Source organism: Mesoplodon densirostris, chromosome 2, assembly GCF_025265405.1.
Source record: "Mesoplodon densirostris isolate mMesDen1 chromosome 2, mMesDen1 primary haplotype, whole genome shotgun sequence".
NCBI classification, from domain to species: domain Eukaryota; kingdom Metazoa; phylum Chordata; class Mammalia; order Artiodactyla; family Ziphiidae; genus Mesoplodon; species Mesoplodon densirostris.
Genome location: NC_082662.1, coordinates 160,814,939 through 160,834,274, shown reverse-complemented (window position 1 = coordinate 160,834,274; position 19,336 = coordinate 160,814,939). Strand labels below are relative to the sequence as shown.

The 19,336-nt window shown below is 39.4% G+C and overlaps 1 protein-coding gene across 3 annotated transcripts; it reads left to right on the top strand.

The window, feature by feature from the left end:
- Positions 1-101: 101 nt before the first annotated feature.
- Positions 102-12,941, top strand: ZBTB37 (zinc finger and BTB domain containing 37). 3 transcript variants are annotated; one of them, XM_060091238.1, is made up of 5 exons: positions 102-141; positions 674-870; positions 1,933-2,889; positions 4,584-4,683; positions 11,938-12,941. In XM_060091238.1, exons 3-5 carry the CDS (start codon positions 1,967-1,969, stop codon positions 12,424-12,426), a joined length of 1,512 nt encoding a protein of 503 aa, XP_059947221.1. In that variant the 5' UTR covers positions 102-141; positions 674-870; positions 1,933-1,966; the 3' UTR covers positions 12,427-12,941. The 3 variants fall into 3 exon arrangements, with proteins under 3 accessions (XP_059947221.1, XP_059947220.1, XP_059947222.1); XM_060091237.1 differs by having other exon boundaries at positions 1,930-2,889; XM_060091239.1 differs by lacking the exon at positions 674-870 and having other exon boundaries at positions 112-141; positions 1,930-2,889.
- Positions 12,942-19,336: the final 6,395 nt, after the last annotated feature.

Sequence of the window (19,336 nt, the reverse complement as noted above, 5' to 3'; positions counted from 1 at the left end):
AAGCGCTGGGGAGGGGTAAGGGGGGCGGTGTAAGGGTGAGCGATTTCCTTCCGGCACGTCGCCCGCTCCGGGGGAGGGGGTGGGGGGTTTCACTTCCGGGACGGTGTTCCGGCCCATTCCGGCCCATTTCCACCCCCGGAGGTAGGTGCTGCTCCTTGACTGGGCTCGGGCCCCGCACAGCAGTCCCGCTGCCCTGCACTGGGGCCGCCTCGCCCGGTCTCCGCCGCAGCCTGCTCCTGGGGCGCTCAGCCACCTCCCTCCACCCCGCCTCAAGGCACCAGGAGACCTTCCACCCGCTTGGCCCCTGGCCGGGCTGAGCTGCCGGACCCGCCCCCTCGTGGGCCCCTCCCTCAGGACCCCGGGATGGGCAGCCCCCTCCCCAACGGCAGCCCGGACACACCCAGATACACACACCCACCTCTAGGCAGCTCCCCGCCCGCTTACGCCTACCGCCTGGACCGGATCCCGGGGCGCCGCCCCCTTCCCGGTCCTCTACCCTCACCTGATTGCTCGCTCCCCGGCCGCACGCCTTGCTCCCCTCTCCGCCCCCGCTCCTCGGTGACATTTCGCCCCTCTGCTTTTTCCCCGTTCCCCATGCTTCCTAACGCGGACGAAAACCACTCAAGTACCGGAGTGGCCAACCCCATGCAGTTCCCGATTCTCCCTCTTACAGCTCTCACCCCTCCAGTGCCGACGGTAGAGAAAGACCTTACTCCAGGGGCTTCCTCCTCACTGGGGAATTGCCGGGAAGAGCAAACAAAAAAGGCGTTGGTGTAGGCTCCAAAATAAACATCTGAATTCATGATGGCATCGACAGAGGCTCTTATTGGATTAAAAGTTTCAAAACAAACAAAAACGCTTTGGAAAAAGGTCAGATTGGCTAAAGTTGATTCTTGAAAGCAGTGTATACACTTCCCTATTTACTGATAAGTGTGTGGTAAATGCAGGGCAATACTGTGAGCTTGCCAGGATAAGTTCCTGAAGTTTCAGGTCTTAGGTAACTGTGTATGCTCAAGTCAGTGTCTTTCTAATGGGATTTATACAAACTACTCTCAACCAGTGAAGACTGTTGGATGCAGTTACAGGCTTAGTGCTTCAGCAACTTTTCAAAAATCTTTTAATGTAAAAATATTGGCCATATTTGGTAAATGCTCTGTTTTTCACCAGCTTTGGGGAACTAAATTTCAGAATCAAAGCATCATTACCACCCTGAAATTTCCAGCTTTGAATTTAGATAGAGGCAGACTTATCTACCTTTACCTAATCCTGAGAGTGAACTTCAAGTTCTCTGCATTTGCGTCCTGACACAACTTGGAGTTTTTCGTAACCTAGAGTTTACCTCCAAGTCCTAAACCCAAAGCCTTTCTGTGGGGAGCTCTGAACCTTCAGCTTAGAAATAATGGCTTATACTCAGGAGGGATATTAGTCACTTTATAAAATAATGAACATAACTCATGCATCAAGTAGTAAAATATTAAGGGTATCTAGTCAGCCCACCTGTGTATATTTACATTTATTCAAAAAGCTTCTTTCTTCTCCAAAGAAAACTTGTCACCGCATTTTATATTGTGTGCAAATACCTTATGATTAACACTTAGTAAATAAAAATTGTCATACTGCTTTTTTTTACCCCCTCTATTCTGTTGAACTTTAGTTTTGATGTTATATAGCTTGTTAATAAGGAAAATATGGCATACCTTGAATTTTTAGAAGTCTAACAATCACTTTTTGGTTTTAATGGTGCCTTGCTGTGAAACCTAAACTACTAAACCTGTTGGTATTTCTTTTCCATGTTTAAACATAAGGAAAGTATCTCTATTTATTTGGAGATTTTGAAATTTTACTAGATAATATTTTTAAATAGGTGTGAATTAGAAAGCCTGAGGGGACTGGTTATAATTACTAACAACAGTTCGTTTCCTCTTTCAGCAGGGTTGAATGCCTGCCTACACCCTCAGGCACGACCATGGAGAAGAGTGGGAACATACAACTGGAGATCCCTGACTTCAGCAACTCTGTCCTGAGCCATCTAAACCAGCTGCGCATGCAGGGCCGTCTCTGTGACATCGTGGTCAACGTGCAAGGACAAGCTTTTCGGGCTCACAAAGTGGTACTGGCTGCCAGCTCCCCCTATTTCCGAGATCACATGTCCTTGAATGAGATGAGTACTGTCTCCATTTCAGTCATAAAGAACCCTACTGTTTTTGAACAGCTCCTTTCTTTCTGTTATACGGGGCGGATATGCCTGCAACTGGCAGATATCATCAGCTACCTGACAGCTGCCAGTTTTCTGCAGATGCAGCATATTATAGACAAATGTACACAGATCCTGGAGGGCATTCATTTCAAAATCAATGTGGCTGAGGTTGAAGCTGAATTAAGTCAAACAAGGACAAAGCACCCAGAGGGACCTCCAGAGTCTCACAGAGTTACACCAAGTCTGAACCGCTCGCTTAGCCCCCGACATAATACCCCAAAGGGAAACCGGCGAGGTCAGGTTAGTGCTGTGCTGGATATCAGGGAGCTCAGTCCTCCTGAGGAGTCCACCAGCCCTCAGATAATTGAACAGAGTTCTGATGTAGAGAGCCGGGAGCCCATTCTTCGGATCAACCGAGCAGGACAGTGGTACGTGGAGACAGGAGTAGCAGACCGAGGGGCCCGGAGTGATGATGAAGTTAGAGTTCTTGGAGCAGTACACATCAAAACTGAAAACCTAGAAGAGTGGCTTGGGCCTGAGAATCAGCCTTCCGGAGAAGATGGGAGTAGTGCAGAGGAAGTCACAGCCATGGTGATTGACACCACAGGCCATGGTTCTGTAGGACAGGAAAATTACATGTTAGGATCTTCAGGAGCCAAGGTCGCTAGGCCAACAAGCAGTGAAATTGACAGGTAAGTTTTGTTTGCCCATCTAATGGCTGTTGTACAGACATAATTAAAGCAGGCCCTCGGTGTGATACAAAGAGTATCTTCCTTACTTGATGTTCTTAGTCTAAGTTTATGTTGGGGAAACTGGAAGTGTGCCAAAAGACTTGTATTCTAATTTTTTTAAAGCAGGAAGCTCCTAGTCCTGAAGTATTCACAGTGTTGTGAGAATTATGGTAAAGTTAGACACTTCATGAATCAGAATAGCATCTGCAGTCACACTAGGATCAGTAATTGCCAGGGTTTCTTCGGAATTCCAGGAAGAGAGCTGCTCATCAGCTGGGAATCTGACAGCATTGCCCTTCCTTGGTATGTTCTCACACAGGTAGGTGACCTCTGGAAGTTTCACATTCCTTTGTAGCACTGTTTACTTTTCTTTGCCCCCATCTACCAAATTAGACGAAATATGGTACCAGCAGTGATTGTTCTTTTTAGTGTAATCACAGTAATTCCAAAGAAAAGCTTTTTGGGTGTTTTTCATTCCTTTTTTTTCACTTGTCATTTGATGATATTTTTTCTGTTTTGTCATTGAGGACAGCTGCTACCACAAACCTGACAGTTTCTTTTTTTCACCAGTGCTACTATGCCCTATGCCCCATGCCCCACTTTTCTCTTTCTAATGTATGGCAGTTGTTAGAACATTTCTTTGGGGGGAAATAACAATAATTTTAATCTAAGTAAATTGAAAGAAAGTCTCAATTGAAAGAAATATTACCAACTAAGATGGGTAATATTCTTTTCCTTTCTTAAAAATTTAAAATTGACTGTATGAACAGTGATAACTAAACAAGCTATGATTTTGGTTCGCATCTGGTCTTGAGAGACAAGTGTGTCACAGAAATTCAGAGAGTATATACTATGTCCATTTAAGTTGGTCTTGATTAGAGTATTTTCCTTCTTGTGTCCTTAATAGTTAAAATATTCTTGAGCATAATACTTACTGTCACCCTATGTTAGCACTGTTGTCCCCCCCCATCTTAGAACTGTATCAGAAATAATAGCTTAAATGCAAAGATTTTTGATCTTCATGATCTACGTCAACAGTCTGAAATATCTAAAAAATTATCATGGGGCTTGGGGAAAGGATCAACCAAGAACCTAAAAGTTATATAGAAGAAACAAAATTACAGACCTAGGGGATTTTTTTGTTTTTTTGTTTTTGCGGTACACGGGCCTCTCACTGTTGTGGCCTCTCCCGTTGCGGAGCACAGGCTCCGGACGCGCAGGCTCATTAGCCATGGCTCACGGGCCTAGCCGCTTGGCGGCATGTGGGATCTTCCCGGACCGGGGCACAAACCCGTGTCCCCTGCATCAGCAGGCAGACTCTCAACCACTGTGCCACCAGGGAAGCCCAACAGACCCGGTTTTAATTTATTCTTTCTTGGTCTTCTGGTACTTATATAAGGATAGAAGTTTATATTTAGCCTTAGCTTCACCAGGTCATATTGGCTGCATCACTTTGTATTTCTTAAATTTACTAGGGCAAGCTTTTCTTCTTTCATGTATGATTCTGTATTGGCTCCATGAAAGGACTTCTTAGAAATCTGTTGTTCACTTTGTTCCCCCTTCCTAGACTATGGGATACAGGAGGCAGACATCACCATTTTTTAAGTTCCTTGACTACTTTTCTGTTAGTCCCCTTTGTGCTCCTCTTCCAACAGATTTAGCCCCTCCGGCAGTGTTGTTCCCTTGACGGAGAGACACAGAGCCAGAAGTGAGTCTCCTGGGAGAATGGATGAGCCTAAGCAACCCAGCTCCCAGGTATGTAGTTGTGGATTTAGAATTGCTGCAGTGGTTGAAGACATTGCCGCTGTGTGTGAACATAGTATTATGAATAAGAAAGGAAAGATGTAGGAGAGGTAACATTGGCCTTGTTTAATAAATACTGTATATGATTACTTTTCTCTTTATTCTAGCTTGCAAGCATGCAGGAAATACACTTTTGGTGTCAGCAGATTTTGGGAAGTAGAAAAGGATAAGATTGTGAAACTCTTTCCTGATTATAGGAGCCAGTCTATAGTCCTAAGAGTAATAAAAATAACCTCTGAAAACCACATGCAGCTAATGTAGGACCTGGGATGGAGAGAGTTTGATTTTGTACATGTGTGGATATAAGACTACATAATTATTAGTTTATATAGTATTGTAGATTTGTAAATGAATTGCTTATGCATTTTTGTGTCCTGTTTGCTTTTTAGTATGCTTGTATCCTTTCATTTATTTTCTTCCTAAATATCCTGTTAGACTAAAATGTTCTAGAAAGGTTAGGAATGATGTCTTCTATTTTATTTGCAACTCTTTTTAGCAAGTAGTGTAAGTATGTAGTTGGTTGATATTTTTGTTTATTTTTTCTCACAGGTGTCTATCATTGAAGATTGATTTTTAAAAAGTTGGTGAGCTCACCAAGTAGAACACAATAAATTGTAAACACTGTGGCCCTTTAAAAGGAAACACTGGTGGATTAAGATTGCGTAGCTAATTTTTTATCTTCTGCACTATACTGATAGAATCTTGTTTAATCTTTATCTAAACCACTAGATGTTTATTGTGTATATAGTATAGTAACAGCAGTAAGACATTGTTATAAACTGTATTTACTTGTATATTATCATGCTATTTGGTATCAGAAAAGGAACTGCAACCATTATAGGAGAATTTTTTAGTTTTAATAAGGTGTGAGAGAAAGTATTAGGAGCTTGGAGGAAAAGTAAGTTTACTCATATTATTAGAGCCCTTCTCTGCATCTCTCAAATAAAATGTGATGACTCTGTGACCTATGTGATGGTAACTATTGTGAAAATAAATACAGCAATGAGACAGACCTTACAACTTAATGTGGGCATAAGACAGACTAACACATACACAAAGCACATATAGATAAGACTATATAGACTTAAATAACTGTGTTGTGGGAGTAGGAGTGCTTAAAAGGCAGTTACAGGAATCAATATCCACTTAAGGAAAGTGTTACTCAGGAGAGTTTAAGTGTGGTTTTTAAAGTAGTTAGAAAGAGATGACTTATTCCACACATAGTTAGGATAGGGACAAAAATTGGAATTCTACAAGGTTGTTTACCTGACTGAAGCAGAAGGTACAGGCTGTAAAGAAATAGGAGATAAGTAGTATTGTCTGGAATTGCTATTAAGAGATGAGTTAATATATGCCTTAACACAGGGGTCCCCAGCCCCCAGGCCTCGGACCAGTAGCGGTCTGTGGCCTGTTAGGAGCCAGGCTGCACAGCAGGAGGTGAGCGGCGAGCAAGCAAAGCTTCATCTGCGGCTCCCCGTTGTCAGTGGAAAAATTGTCTTCCGTGAAACCGGTCCCTGGTGCCAAAAAGGTTGGGGACCGCTGCCTTAACATGGAAAGTTTATTATGACGAGTCTACTCACCAGTTATGTTTTTCCCACCACATAGAACCAAAACAGGACATGGACTTATGTTGTAGTAAAAACAAATTTTGGTAGGCTTGAAGAGCTTCTTGATTATATAAGGGTGATTTAACTGGAACAGAATACTTAAGGTCACTCCTTTATTCGAAATATTCTATGGCTTTTTCCTTTTTCTACCACATGAAGGTTAAAATACTTGGTCTAATTTTCCAAGTAATTTATAATCTTTCTAACCCAGCTTTTCCCACCATTCATCAGCATTAACTGTCCCAAACAGGCAGACTTTGTGCCTCAGAACTCCATCAGACTTCTGTCTATGCACCTTGAGTCTGGAATACTCTGTTCTTCCCAGGTGTCTGAGTCCACGCAAGGCCTGACTCCTAGTTCCATCTGTCCCAGCTAGCCTAGTCCTCTTTGATCTCCCCTTCTTAAACCGCTGTAGCATTTATACATGGTACCATATAATTTTTTTCCTAATTCTCTACTGACTCATATAAATTATTATTTTCTTATTTATATTAATTTGTCTCCTTCTAGATTGAAATCTCCTTGAGAGCAGAGCCCACATTTTCTGATCTTAGTATCTGACATTGTCTTATCAGGTGCCCACTAAATGGGAGTTGTTTTACCTCTAAGTAGTTCTGAGTAGCTAAGATTACTGAGTAGGTGCCCAATAAAGAGACAACTACTAAATAAGGAATTATTTAGTTCCCTGTGAAGTCCTCAGTTTGGGAGATATTTAAATAAAATTAGTGAACCAATCAGATAAGTCCCTTCAGTTCTTTTAGTCTCTGATTAGTAACTGAAGATTAGGATTGTGGACAGCAGTGAAGGCCATGTCAAGAATCTAGACTGGTATTTGTTTTAGAAAATATGGGAAACATTCATTTATATGGAATTTACTCATTGTATGGAATAATTCATTTAAAAAATAGTTTTTGAACACCAGCTACATATCAAGCACTGTCAAGTCCTGGCATATTCGGCAATATAGAATTATCCCTGTGCTTACAGAGTTTACAATCTAGTAGGGAATTGCCAACTGGGAGAAGTGAAATGATCCACTTCTTCGTGACAGAGAGAACCAGGAGGCAGCCATTTTTGTCCTTGCTTCTTTTTTAGAGTATAAAGGAATAAAACTACCAAAGATACATTGTTATCTTTGACAAGGACCTAATCTACATTTTATGCTCATTTATTTGCTCTTTTATTGCAATTTTATTGCAATACTTTTTAGGTGAAATTGATCATAATGTGTGAGTTTTCTGATTATGGTTCATGACAGATAACTAAAATACATTTACTTTCTGTTTGTGGATAATACTGCTATGACATTGTTTTCCTTAAAGTTAGGCAGGTTTTTTTAGGGAATAGGTATCCTCAAGATTATGAATAATATTGTGAATTTTTGTAATGTTTAATAATAGCTAACATTTATTGAGCTACATTAAGCACTTTCATTCAATGCTCATAGCAACCTATAAGGTAGATGCTATTATTATATTCATTTTACAGATGAAGAAACTGACGCACAGAGTAGTTAAATAACTTGCTTAAAGTCGAACAATAAGTAGGATGCAGGTTTGAACCCAGGTTCCAGCACCCTTAATTGCTGTAAAGTATAACATCAGGCATTCAGGGATATCTCAAGGTATTATTATCATATTTGATTCCCATGAGAATCCAATGGAATTGGCAAAACATATTCTAACATTTTTATTTTATGGATGGGGAAACTAAACCTCAGAGAAGTTATTCTATGCTCTGCCCATGGTCACCCAGGACCTTTTAGTGGGATAATCCCTCATTCTTTTTTTTTTTTTTTTGGCTGTGTTGGGTCATCGTTGCTGCGTGCAGGCTCTCTCTAGCTGTGGCGAGTGGCGGCTACTCTTCCTTGTGGTGTACAGGCTTCTCATTTCGGTGGCTTCTCTTGTTGCAGAACACAGGCTCTGGGCGCACGGGCTTCAGGAGTTGCAGCACACAGGCTCAGTAGTTGTGGTTTGCGGCCTCTAGAGCGCAGGCTCAGTAGTTGTGGTGCAAGGGCTTAGTTGCTCCACAGCATGTGGGATCTTCCCAGACCAGGGATCGAACCCATGTCCCCTGTATTAGCTGGTGGATTCTTAACCACTGCGCCACCAGGGAGGTCCCAATCCCTCATTCTTTATGTGAGTTCAGTTTTGATTATCCAGGGAATTGGAGCAGAAAGAAATGTTATATGAAATAAATCAGAAATCATCTAAAGCCTTACCATTCAATGCTTGAACTCATACTACTTCCCAAACCTGCTGAGAACCACCTCTATTCTGTTGGAAATACTGAAGAGCATTGTTAGCTAACATGTGAAAGGAGACAATACACATTTTTAGATATTCAAGAAAAGGGTATAAGATTATTTACTAATTAGATTCATTTTTCTCCAGTTAATCCAGAGTCAACTTTTACATATTCTCCTCTTTGCATTGTACTTTACCTGTGCTACACGTATGGAATTTTCTCCTGTATATTTAAAATGCTTATATAGGGACTTCCCTAGAGGTCCAGTGGTTAAGGCTTTGTGCTTCCAATGCAGGGGGCACGGGTTCCATCCCTGGTCAGGGAACTAAGATGCCACATGCTGTGCGGCCAAAAAATAAATAAACAAAATGCTCATATATATGTGTGGGGGGGGGTTGTTTTTTTTTTTTGGCCGCGCTGCACATCATGTAGGATCTTAGTCCCCTTACCAGGGCTTGAACCCATGCCCCCTGCAGTGGAAGTGCAGAATCTTAACCACTGGACCACCAGGGAAGCCCCTATATATATATTTGTGTGTGTGTATGTATATATAAGCTTTTTACTCAAAACATTATACATAAAACATATATGTGCTATATACACCCACGTACACAAGGACTTCAGAAGTCAGCAGGCTAAATAAATCAGAAATTTATGAATGGTGATATTTTAATATAGAATTTTGAAAGCAAAGGATTTATAAATGCAAGATTTTTAAATTATTCATTCAAACGAATATATTGTTCCCTCTCCCTCCCAGCTTTCAGATAGGAGGAAACCATGTTTATTTCATATGTTAAATATTTTGACTATTTAGATTGTTCATGTTCAGATTAAGTAAAACAAAATTAAGGTCTTAGCTAATTTATATTAAGGAATTATTGTGGTTTTTTTAGGTGCGATAGTGGTATTTTGATTACATTAAGAAAAAAGAATCCTTGTCTCTTAGAAATGCATACTAGAATATTTATGTATGAAATTATGTCTGGGATTTTCTTCAAAAATAATATGAAAAAGGAGAGAAATAAGTGAGGGTAAAGAAAAAACAAAATTGCTCATGTGTTGATAATTGTTGGGTGATGAGGAGTCAACACACTGTTGTGTCTAAAACTTAATAAAAAGTTTTAAACTGTATATCATTTTCCCTTCATTAAAAAAGAAATCAGAAAAAGAAAGCATTTATTTTGCAATAATGTAAAGGGTTAGTAATCTAAGTAACAATAGCAGAGTTTTAATGTTTTTATAATAATTGCTTTTTTATGTCTTGAGTAATTTTATTTCAATGCAAGAAATTTAACTTAGTGGGGAGATACTTTATAAACTAAGAGAAATTGGAGAAATAATATATAACTCACAGATTATTCTATTTATTTTTGGCTGCATTGGGTCTTCGTTGCCGCATGCGGGCTTTCTTTACTTGCGTCAGGTGGGGGCTACTCTACGTTGCGATGCGCGAGCTTCTCATTGCGTTGGCTTCTCTTGTTGTGAGCACGGGCTCTAGGCGCGCAGGCTTCAATGGTTGCGGTGTGCGGGCTCTAGAGCACAGTAGTTGCGCACAGGCTTAGTTGCTCCGCGGCATGTGGGATCTTCCCGGACCAGGGCTCAAACCTGTGTCCCCTGCATTGGCAGGCAGATTCTTAACCACTGTGCCACCAGGGAAGCCCTCTCTTTACTTTTAATAATCTGTTTAAATCAAACCACTACAAATAATAGGTATGTAAAATTAGATGATAATACTTCTGTGCAGTGTATTTTAAGGACATTTACCTTTACTATAAACAGTGAATTAGCAACATCATTAGGAATATGTGTTTCTCCTACTTCTCTTTGTTTTGTCTGCTTTTTGTTCAGAAGTTTCATCTTTTTGTTCAGAGGGCAAAATCAGAAACCAATTCTTTTATTTATTTATTTTTGGTGACTTTTTAAAAATACTTATTTATTTATTTTGGTTGTGCCAGGTCTTCGTTTCAGCTCCAGAGCTCCTTAGCTGTGGCTTGGCGGCTCCTTAGTTGCAGAAGTCTGGCTCCTTAGCTGTGGCATGCAAACTCTTAGTTGCAGCATGTGTGTTGGATCTATTTCCCTGAGCAGGGATTGAACCCAGGCCCCCTGCATTGGGAGCGCGGAGTCTTATCCACGGCGCCAGCAGGGAGGTCCCAGAAACCAAGTCTTGTACTTCTTTCTCTGTGGCACCTGTCATTGTATTTGGTGGACAGTAGTCACTCAGTAAATACTTACTGAGTATCAAATTGTGAAGAGGTTATAGGAGGGAATAACCAAGTTAGTAAATTCATATCTCAGCCTAGTTTCCTTTCCCAGCTCTTTTGCCAGTTTTCTCTGAGGTCAGTTAAACTTTTATTAGTCTTTAGAATGAAGAAAATATGTTGGTGTGGTACTAAAATATTTTTGGGTAAAGAGGAATACTGTCACCTACAAATTATATACATTTTTATAAAGCTAGTTATTGGGCTTCCCTGGTGGTGCAGTGGTTGAGGGTCCGCCTGCTGATGCAGGGGACACGGGTTCGTGCCCCGGTCCGGGAAGATCCCACATGCCGCGGAGCGGCTGGGCCTGTGAGCCATGGCCGCTGAGCCTGCGCGTCCAGAGCCTGTGCTCTGCAACGGGAGAGGCCACAACAGTGAGAGGCCCGCGTACCGCAAAAAAAAAAAAAAAAAAAAAAAAAAAAAGCTAGTTACTATTGGGTTAAATTTTGGTATTAATGATAATACCATAAATATGATTTATAATGTGCTTGCCATAATGTATTCTGTACTGTCAGATATAGTAGCCATTAGCCATGTCACATGTGGCTATTTAAATTTAAATTTTAGTTAACTGAAAGCAATTAAAATGAAAAATTCAGTTCCTCAGTCACACTAGCATATTACACATGCTTAATAGCCACATGTGCCTGGTGGCAACTGTATTAGGTGGTGCGAATTATCAAGTATTTCCATCATCACAGAAAGTTCTGTTGGACCAACATTGCCTAAGTACCTACCTGATTGTCTAGACTATAATTGCAATTTAGAGTCCAAATGGATGGTATTAGTGGGCTTAGATTCTCCTATCACCATAAATTAAACATTCAGCAGGGGTTTAATAAGCATGCAGTTTTTCAGCAAGAAAGTAACTCAGCTGTCCTGTTCTTTTATGGTAATGGAATAGAGTGGCCTCGATTTTTTTTTTAATTTCTATCTTAACATCTTTACTTTTTCGTAGTAATTAATTTCCTATTTGGATCACTACAAAAAATAAGCATTAGCTTAGTAACAGAGGTAAAAATAAATTTGATATCTTTTACTATATATACGTAATAATATATATTCTTTCTTATTGGCCTCACCTGGTACAGGTAGAAGAGTCAGCAATGATGGGAGTAAGTGGCTATGTGGAGTATCTCCGAGAGCAGGAAGTATCTGAGCGGTGGTTCCGGTACAACCCCCGTCTCACCTGTATCTACTGCGCCAAATCTTTCAACCAGAAGGGGAGCCTGGACCGCCACATGCGCCTGCACATGGGGATTACACCATTTGTCTGCCGCATGTGTGGCAAGAAATATACCCGGAAAGATCAGCTGGAGTATCACATCCGCAAGCACACAGGCAACAAGCCCTTTCACTGTCATGTTTGTGGCAAAAGTTTCCCCTTCCAGGCCATCTTGAATCAGCACTTTCGCAAAAACCACCCTGGCTGTATACCCCTGGAGGGGCCTCATAGCATCTCCCCTGAAACAACTGTCACATCTCGGGGACAAGCCGAGGAAGAGTCACCCTCACAAGAAGAGACAGTTGCTTCTGGGGAAACTGCCCAGGGCTCTGTGTCCACTACTGGGCCAGATTGAAACAGTGAGGAGGTGGGACAGACCCTCTTCCCCTTTGGGCCGTAAGTAACCAGCATCACGGCCATGGGCTGGTACTTAGATTCACAAAATGCCACAACACCAGATCAGAAGATGTTAGCAAGATGTTGTATCAGCAACATACACAAAAGCACTAGAGGCTCTTCCCCTCTTTCTTCCCACCTCACACTTTGGAAAATAATCAAGCAAATCAACTTTCTAATTCAGGGATCAACAGCCTTGGTTTGTTAACTTTATAAAAAAAATTTTTTTTTAACAAGACAATGATAAATGATCGTTTATCTACCAGTCATGTTTGAACACTGTACTTTGGTCCATATCACCCTGGTGGCTGTAATTGCCCAGATCTGAAAAATGAAGCAGGAGCCTTGGTCATCTGAACCAGCCAGCCACAAGAGAGAATGAAGTTATCATGATGATGATGATGAGGGGGAATTTCTCTTCTTCCTTCCCTGCCAGAACATGCAGTTTCTTATCTCAAGAAGAAAAAAAAAAAAAAAAAAAGAATCCCAGTGGTTCTTTTTGTTTTGAAAGGTTAGATTAATCTTTGCCCTGACAAGGCATCTGATACTTTGCCTGATTGTTTCATGTATGCCGCCATCTTGGAGCAGTATTCTAATGGGCAGCATCACCTGAAGCACTTTCGGCACCTGGAAGTGAAATGAACAGCGAAGTGTTTGCAATAGGTAGTTCTGCATTTGGGGGCCTGGGTGTTGTGTTGAGGAAAGGGGGAGCAGGGAAGGAAGTGTTTTTGTTCTGCAATTATCGAACAGCACAGAGCCAGCCGTACTGCAACTTCCTGATTGGTATTTGTAAGCCATAGTGCTTATATATCTTCAGGTGTTAGGAAATGGCTCTAGTCCAGATGAATTAACGCGTAAGGCTGACTACCAAAGTTTCATCCAGTCTCTTCGGCTCTTAGCTTCACATAACAGCAATATTATGCATCAAAAATGTCACTTTACAGTGAAATGAGCCTGGATTGTATTTTTAAATCCACAGGTCTCCATATTTGATAACTTTTATATGACATTTTAAACACATTTTTTTCGCAATATTGTGGTTGTAGAAATTCAACATTATGCTTCTTACTGCAACTACAGTTCCATTTCCTTCTACATATGTGATAGTTTATATTTTCAGTCCAATAGAAGAACCTCACTAAATCCATGTCTTGCGTCTGCAAACTTAGTAATTCATAAACCAACCATCAGCAAATTGCTGGTGACTCCAAGAGCTTTGCTTTTTAATAATACACTGCAGGGCATTTACCAGAAAACATCATGCACAATCATGTTGCAATAAATTGATCAAGGGATCGATTTTGGTCAGGTTTGGTTACTTAATCATTCCTAAGATTTTTAAAACTTCAAGGGACCTTTTTGGTAATTCTGGTTATTTCTGAGATTCTTAATCCAGCACTGAGAGTCAGAAAGAATTTACCAAACATGTAGAGCTTTAGATGCCCTGTCTTGCATGCAGAGAATGAAGGAGGATTATTAAGGGATGCAGGCAAGTAGATGCTTACAAGTTACAGTGCAAATAGAAAAGAGAAAAATCTTTAGCTTCTCTTAATTGATCATTAATTTTTTAAAGAGTATTTAAATATGTAGTGGTTTAAGAAATTGTTTTGGTGCAGGGGCATAGATGATTGTAAAAGAGATTTGGGAGAGGGGCTGATCATGCCTGAACTGGTGGTGAGCCATTTGTGAGAACGTTAGTAGTGTGCTCCCTTCCTGAGACTGCTTTGGGTATGTGAAAAAGTGGGTAGGAAAGAATGGCGTTGCTTTGATGATAGGAAGTTAGAATGCAAAGGGTAATTCTTAAGCAATCTGAGACCTGTACATATATATACAGCTGCACCATATCACTAATGAACGGTTATTTTTTCTTCTGGAAAAACAATGCATCTTTTAATAGGAATGTAATAATGCTACCATTTGATTAGAGCCTACCCTTAAACATTATGTTGAAGCCGTATTTTGTCTTCAGAAGACATAGACTATGGCATTCTCCTCTTTAGATGGGCAACAGCATGATAGGGTGAAAACTGTTGCCTAGCGCCGTCTTAGGGACCAACTATGCTCTGTGGCATAGAAAAAGTAGAGTTGAAATTAGACTGAAATCTTTAAGGAAACATTTCAGCTGGTAATCAAGGCTTTCAGTGGACAGATTTTGCCATTACTAAATAGGCAGGGAGGTGAGAGGTAGAGAATATGCTGCTTTAGATGGAGCTTTTAAGCCTACCAAAAAATGAAGTCCATCCTACTTTTCAGAAGTATTATGCTGGAAAGTTCTTTATTGCTTTGTTAGTTTCTTAGATGTTATTTGAGAAAATAGAGCTATTTAAACTATTACCAAATTGTAAAAGTGAGGTGCAGTAATTTCTGTAAAGAGAAACTTTGCAGCATTTGTCAGTACTCCATCCAGGGTTAGCAACAGATATTTTAAATGAAGTAGGGACTGTCTGATAGATGTGGAAATGCTATGAGTGTTTGATGGGTTCCCCCTCCCTTTTCATTCACTGCTAATAGGTTTTTGCTGTATCTGTACTGTGAATAGAGTGCTTCTCGGTCATCTAGGACCACATCAGCACAATCATGTTTGCTGGTTCTCTCTTCTTAACTGGCCTAGGGCAGAGCCATGAAATTCATGAAAATTCAAGCCAGCCTAACTTTTAAACAAATTTAAGTTTCTGAAAGCAGTTTCCCCATTTTAGTTAGAAGAGATATTATTCTAAATAACTATCCAAGATTCTTATCCAGGTTCACTGTGACATTGTCCTAGTTCTTAGCTAACATCACTGTAGGGTCATAGGAGTTAGTAGTGTTCTATCTACCTTAATGAATAGCTATATAGGTGTGTGCACAGAGGATACCTCTCTTAAGGATGTACTAAATGGACTTTAGCTAATGCTGAAAACTCATCACCAAATTTTAACTTGCACGTGTCACCTTGTGAAGGGAACAGCATTAGCAGTGAGAGCTAAATCATCATTAAGTACTTTAATGCCATGAAATAGCAAACACTGGGACTGTTTTCATTTATTGAGTAGCACTTAGTAGCAAAGGAGCTACCCAATATTCTCAGCAAAAGAAGAGAGATGACAATATATTAATCTGCTTTCATTCTAAGAGGTACCTTTTATTCTCTCTCAGAACTCTGATACCAGTTTAAAATATGGCATTGGCATGAACAGTAATACTGTACTTAGGCAGAAGGCTCTTTCTAATGACTTGTTCTCTCTTTACTCAGAACCATATTTACCTCTGAACTGAGTTGAATTTTACTTTATGTGAGATGCAAACTACCCCCAAGCTATCCGTTATACTAGAGGGTCAAATCTAATCTTGAATGTGTAAAAATAAATTCGTTCCTGAAGGATAAAAATTGGAAAAGAAGGGAGTTAGCAGTTAAGGGAAGTTTTCTTGTTGTTATTTTTTGGGTTTTTTTTTTAATGTTTCCAGTTCCCTCTACATCATTGAAACAGGGTTTTCCAAAGATGGCATGACAATAGAAATAAACCATTTTCCTACTAACTTCATAGTTGAAATCAGGCCTTGGTTGGAAGTGGTTTTACGGAAGAGTGAAATAGTGAACTTCATCCTTAATAGCTGAATAGCCTTTAGTCAAGAAATAACTTTTGAAAAGTTTTAGCTGTTACTTAACACTAATTTTGTTTTAACTGGTAAAAACGACACTTTATTTGACTGGAAGATCTAATTTAAAGAAATGAAAGCAATGGGTAATGGAAAGGAAATTAAATTGAACAAAGATAAAAGTCTTCTTAGTCATAGTGAAAAGGCATTTAATCAGGAAGGAGTTGGAATCTTGGAAGTTTTTATTTTTTCAGCTGCAACAGATGTGTTTTTTTTTTTTTTTCTCTTCCTCAAATGTTCTCCTTATCTGTATGCTTACTCATTCAGTATTTTGGTTACTAAGATTTAGAGAAGGGACAACTAGCAATTAAACCAGGTAAATCCCTTAATTTGAGAGGAGGCCCCTTAGCAAAGTATATCTCTAGGATTTAGTAATTAGATCAAGTTTCAGCAAACCATAGCCCCCAGGCCAAATCCTGAGCAAACCATAGCCCCCAGGCCAAATCACTTTCTTCTGCCTAAGAAAGTGATAGTGGAATAGATCCACACCTATTCGTTTTGGTATTGTTTATGGCTACTTTCTGCAATAGTGGCAAAGTTGAGTACTTTGACAGAGACCACATGGCCTGCAAAGCTTGAAAACAAAAGTTTTCCAAGTCCAGAATCAGATTTGAAACGATTACACCACTGCCTCTCAAGTTGTCACTCTTGCCATTTTGCCTTTATAATAATAGTTTGGTTGAGGTTTTGAATTCATACTGCCATATATGCATCAGTTTCTTGAAAGAGGTTGCCATCTTTTTCTAGATCCTTGTCTCATTTGGGCTCCTTCTTGAATCCCATTGCTTTAAAGCATTTAGAGTAGGCCTTATGATTTGTCCGTGCCTTAAAGGTGCATTAAAGTTTAGGATGGTAATTACAGATTTAAGAAAGTAATTTTTTAAAATAATTCCCATGCATAATAATGTAGGGTTAAATGAATACCATGTTTACATAAAGTACTGTAAGAAAAGTAATGTTTTTATAAGTGTTTTGCCATTTCTCTAAGTTAACATAATGATGATGATGGCAAGAATGAATTTATTCCCACTAGTATTAAAAATTAATTTCTTTTATGAATAAGTGGTTTGATTCTTATCCAAAGTACTGTTTTTCTAGATTAGAAACCTCTACCCATTTCCTTTACTATGAATCTTCATTTCCTCAAGTAAACTCACTCTGTTCCATGTGGAATAGTAAAAAGCCAAAATCGTCCTTTTTTTTTTTTAAGTCAGTGTTTTAAAACATAATGAAACATCTGAAGATTTAAAGTTCTTTTTAGACCTACCTTCCAATTTCTGTTATTGTTTGTAATTCTTCTAAATCTGTAATGAGCCATTATGTATTTGATTTGTGAATGTTCATTCTTACTGTTCAAATAGCTTATTTATGCCAGATGTGGAAAAAATGGAAAATGTTAGGATGATAATAAACAGAATTCCTTGCAAGAGGAGAATATAATTGCTCCCCATTTGGAAACAATACATGGACTTCTGAGGTACATTTATCTGGGCAAACTGTTCTAGGCCATGCTGATACAATACAGTGGATTTGATTCTTACTTTGTTGTAAGCTCTACCAAGACATACGAAGTTTAGATGAGTGACCTAGCCGCATATACGGCACCTCTTCAGTAGGCATTTTATTCTTAAAGTTGCCTTTTTTCTAAGTTGGATATTGGTAGGTTTTATATGTTACACCCTTCAAGTAATAGATAATCTTCATCTAGAAGGTTCCAGAGTATTTGCATAGGTGATATCTGCCTTGCACTTATAGTAATAGTGAGTTCTTGAGATTTTGCAGTGCTGCTTTTCTGGTTAATTTGGGATTCTGATTAATCTGGGGTAGAGGACTTGTGAAAGAAATTGTACTTAGGTAGCCCAGTGAATCATCTGCATCCGCCACCATTTGAGGTCTTGGTAATAGATGTCATTTAAATACGAATCTGTTGAAAACAATGGAGTTTGCCAAGCATTATGACTTCTTTGATAATTACCAGTCTTATGTTGCTTTGCCTCCTTTGCTTTTTAGTGTCTGTGTTCACTCTTATTCTTAAGTGGTGCTTTTCCCAGGGCTAGTCTTTTTACTTTGCATTAAGTATGTTTTCTTGCTCAGGACAAGCCAAAGTTGGATATTTTGAGTACTTTCAAACCTGACTTAATTACATTCCAAAGGATGTAATTGTTGATAGGAACAGTGATATCAAAACCTGCAAGATATCTGTACAGACTATCCAGTTTTGTTGTGTAGGCAGACTATCTTTTCCCTCAATTGTAAGGAACAGCAATGACTTAGAAGGCAAATATTACGTGAAATATACATTATGTTCACAGAGCGTGCATATATAAGATAAATAAATTTCTTATCATCTTCCCCATTATCTGTATAATAAATACCTCCCATAGTAACATAATTAAGAAAGGTCCATTAGCTCAAATAGTGGAAGTTTTAAACACAAAGCTTAGTTACAAAGGCAGAACAGTTTAGGGGAAAAAACCCAAAAAAACACTTTTCTAATGCTTGCTTTTTTTCATGTCTACTCAGTAAGTCCTGTTAAGGAAGCTAGAATTCACCACCCAGTTAAGAGAGATATTTGTTCAGTATCTCATATGACCAACAACACAATTTAATATACTGTGAATTTTAGAATCTCAATCCATAATGCCAGAAGTCAAAGTATGTATCTCATAGGAAAATGTTCCCTATTCTATGAAATCACTTATCTTAAATGGTTGGTAGCATACAGGAGAATCTGTTCCATTAAGTAAATTTTTGTTCCATTAAGTAATTTTTGGTACCAGACAATCTGCTTGGAATTTGTATAACAAAATTGATTTTAGACATAGTTTAGATGTGGTTTCCTATACTTGAGAGTCCTAAACCCACTTGGTTAGAGGCTGGTGTATACTTTTAAAAGCCTGCACTTTTCACTACAGAGATAAAAGATCAAAAAGAAGGGGACAGAATTAGCCATACTAAGTGCTTTAGAGACATAATTGCAGTAAATTCTCAAAATAATCCTATGAGGTAGTAATGGTAGTAACTAAAAATAGCTGACTTTTAAGTGTTTCCTATGTGTTAGGCACAGTTCTGTGTGTTAACTCATCTAATCCTTATGACAATCCCATTAGGGTAGATACTGTTATTGTCCTCACTTTAGAGAGAAAGAAACGGAGACACAGAGAGGTTGACCTAGGCAGTCTTTCACTACACTTGACATTCTTAGTAGACTATGTTGCCTTTAATAGTTGTAA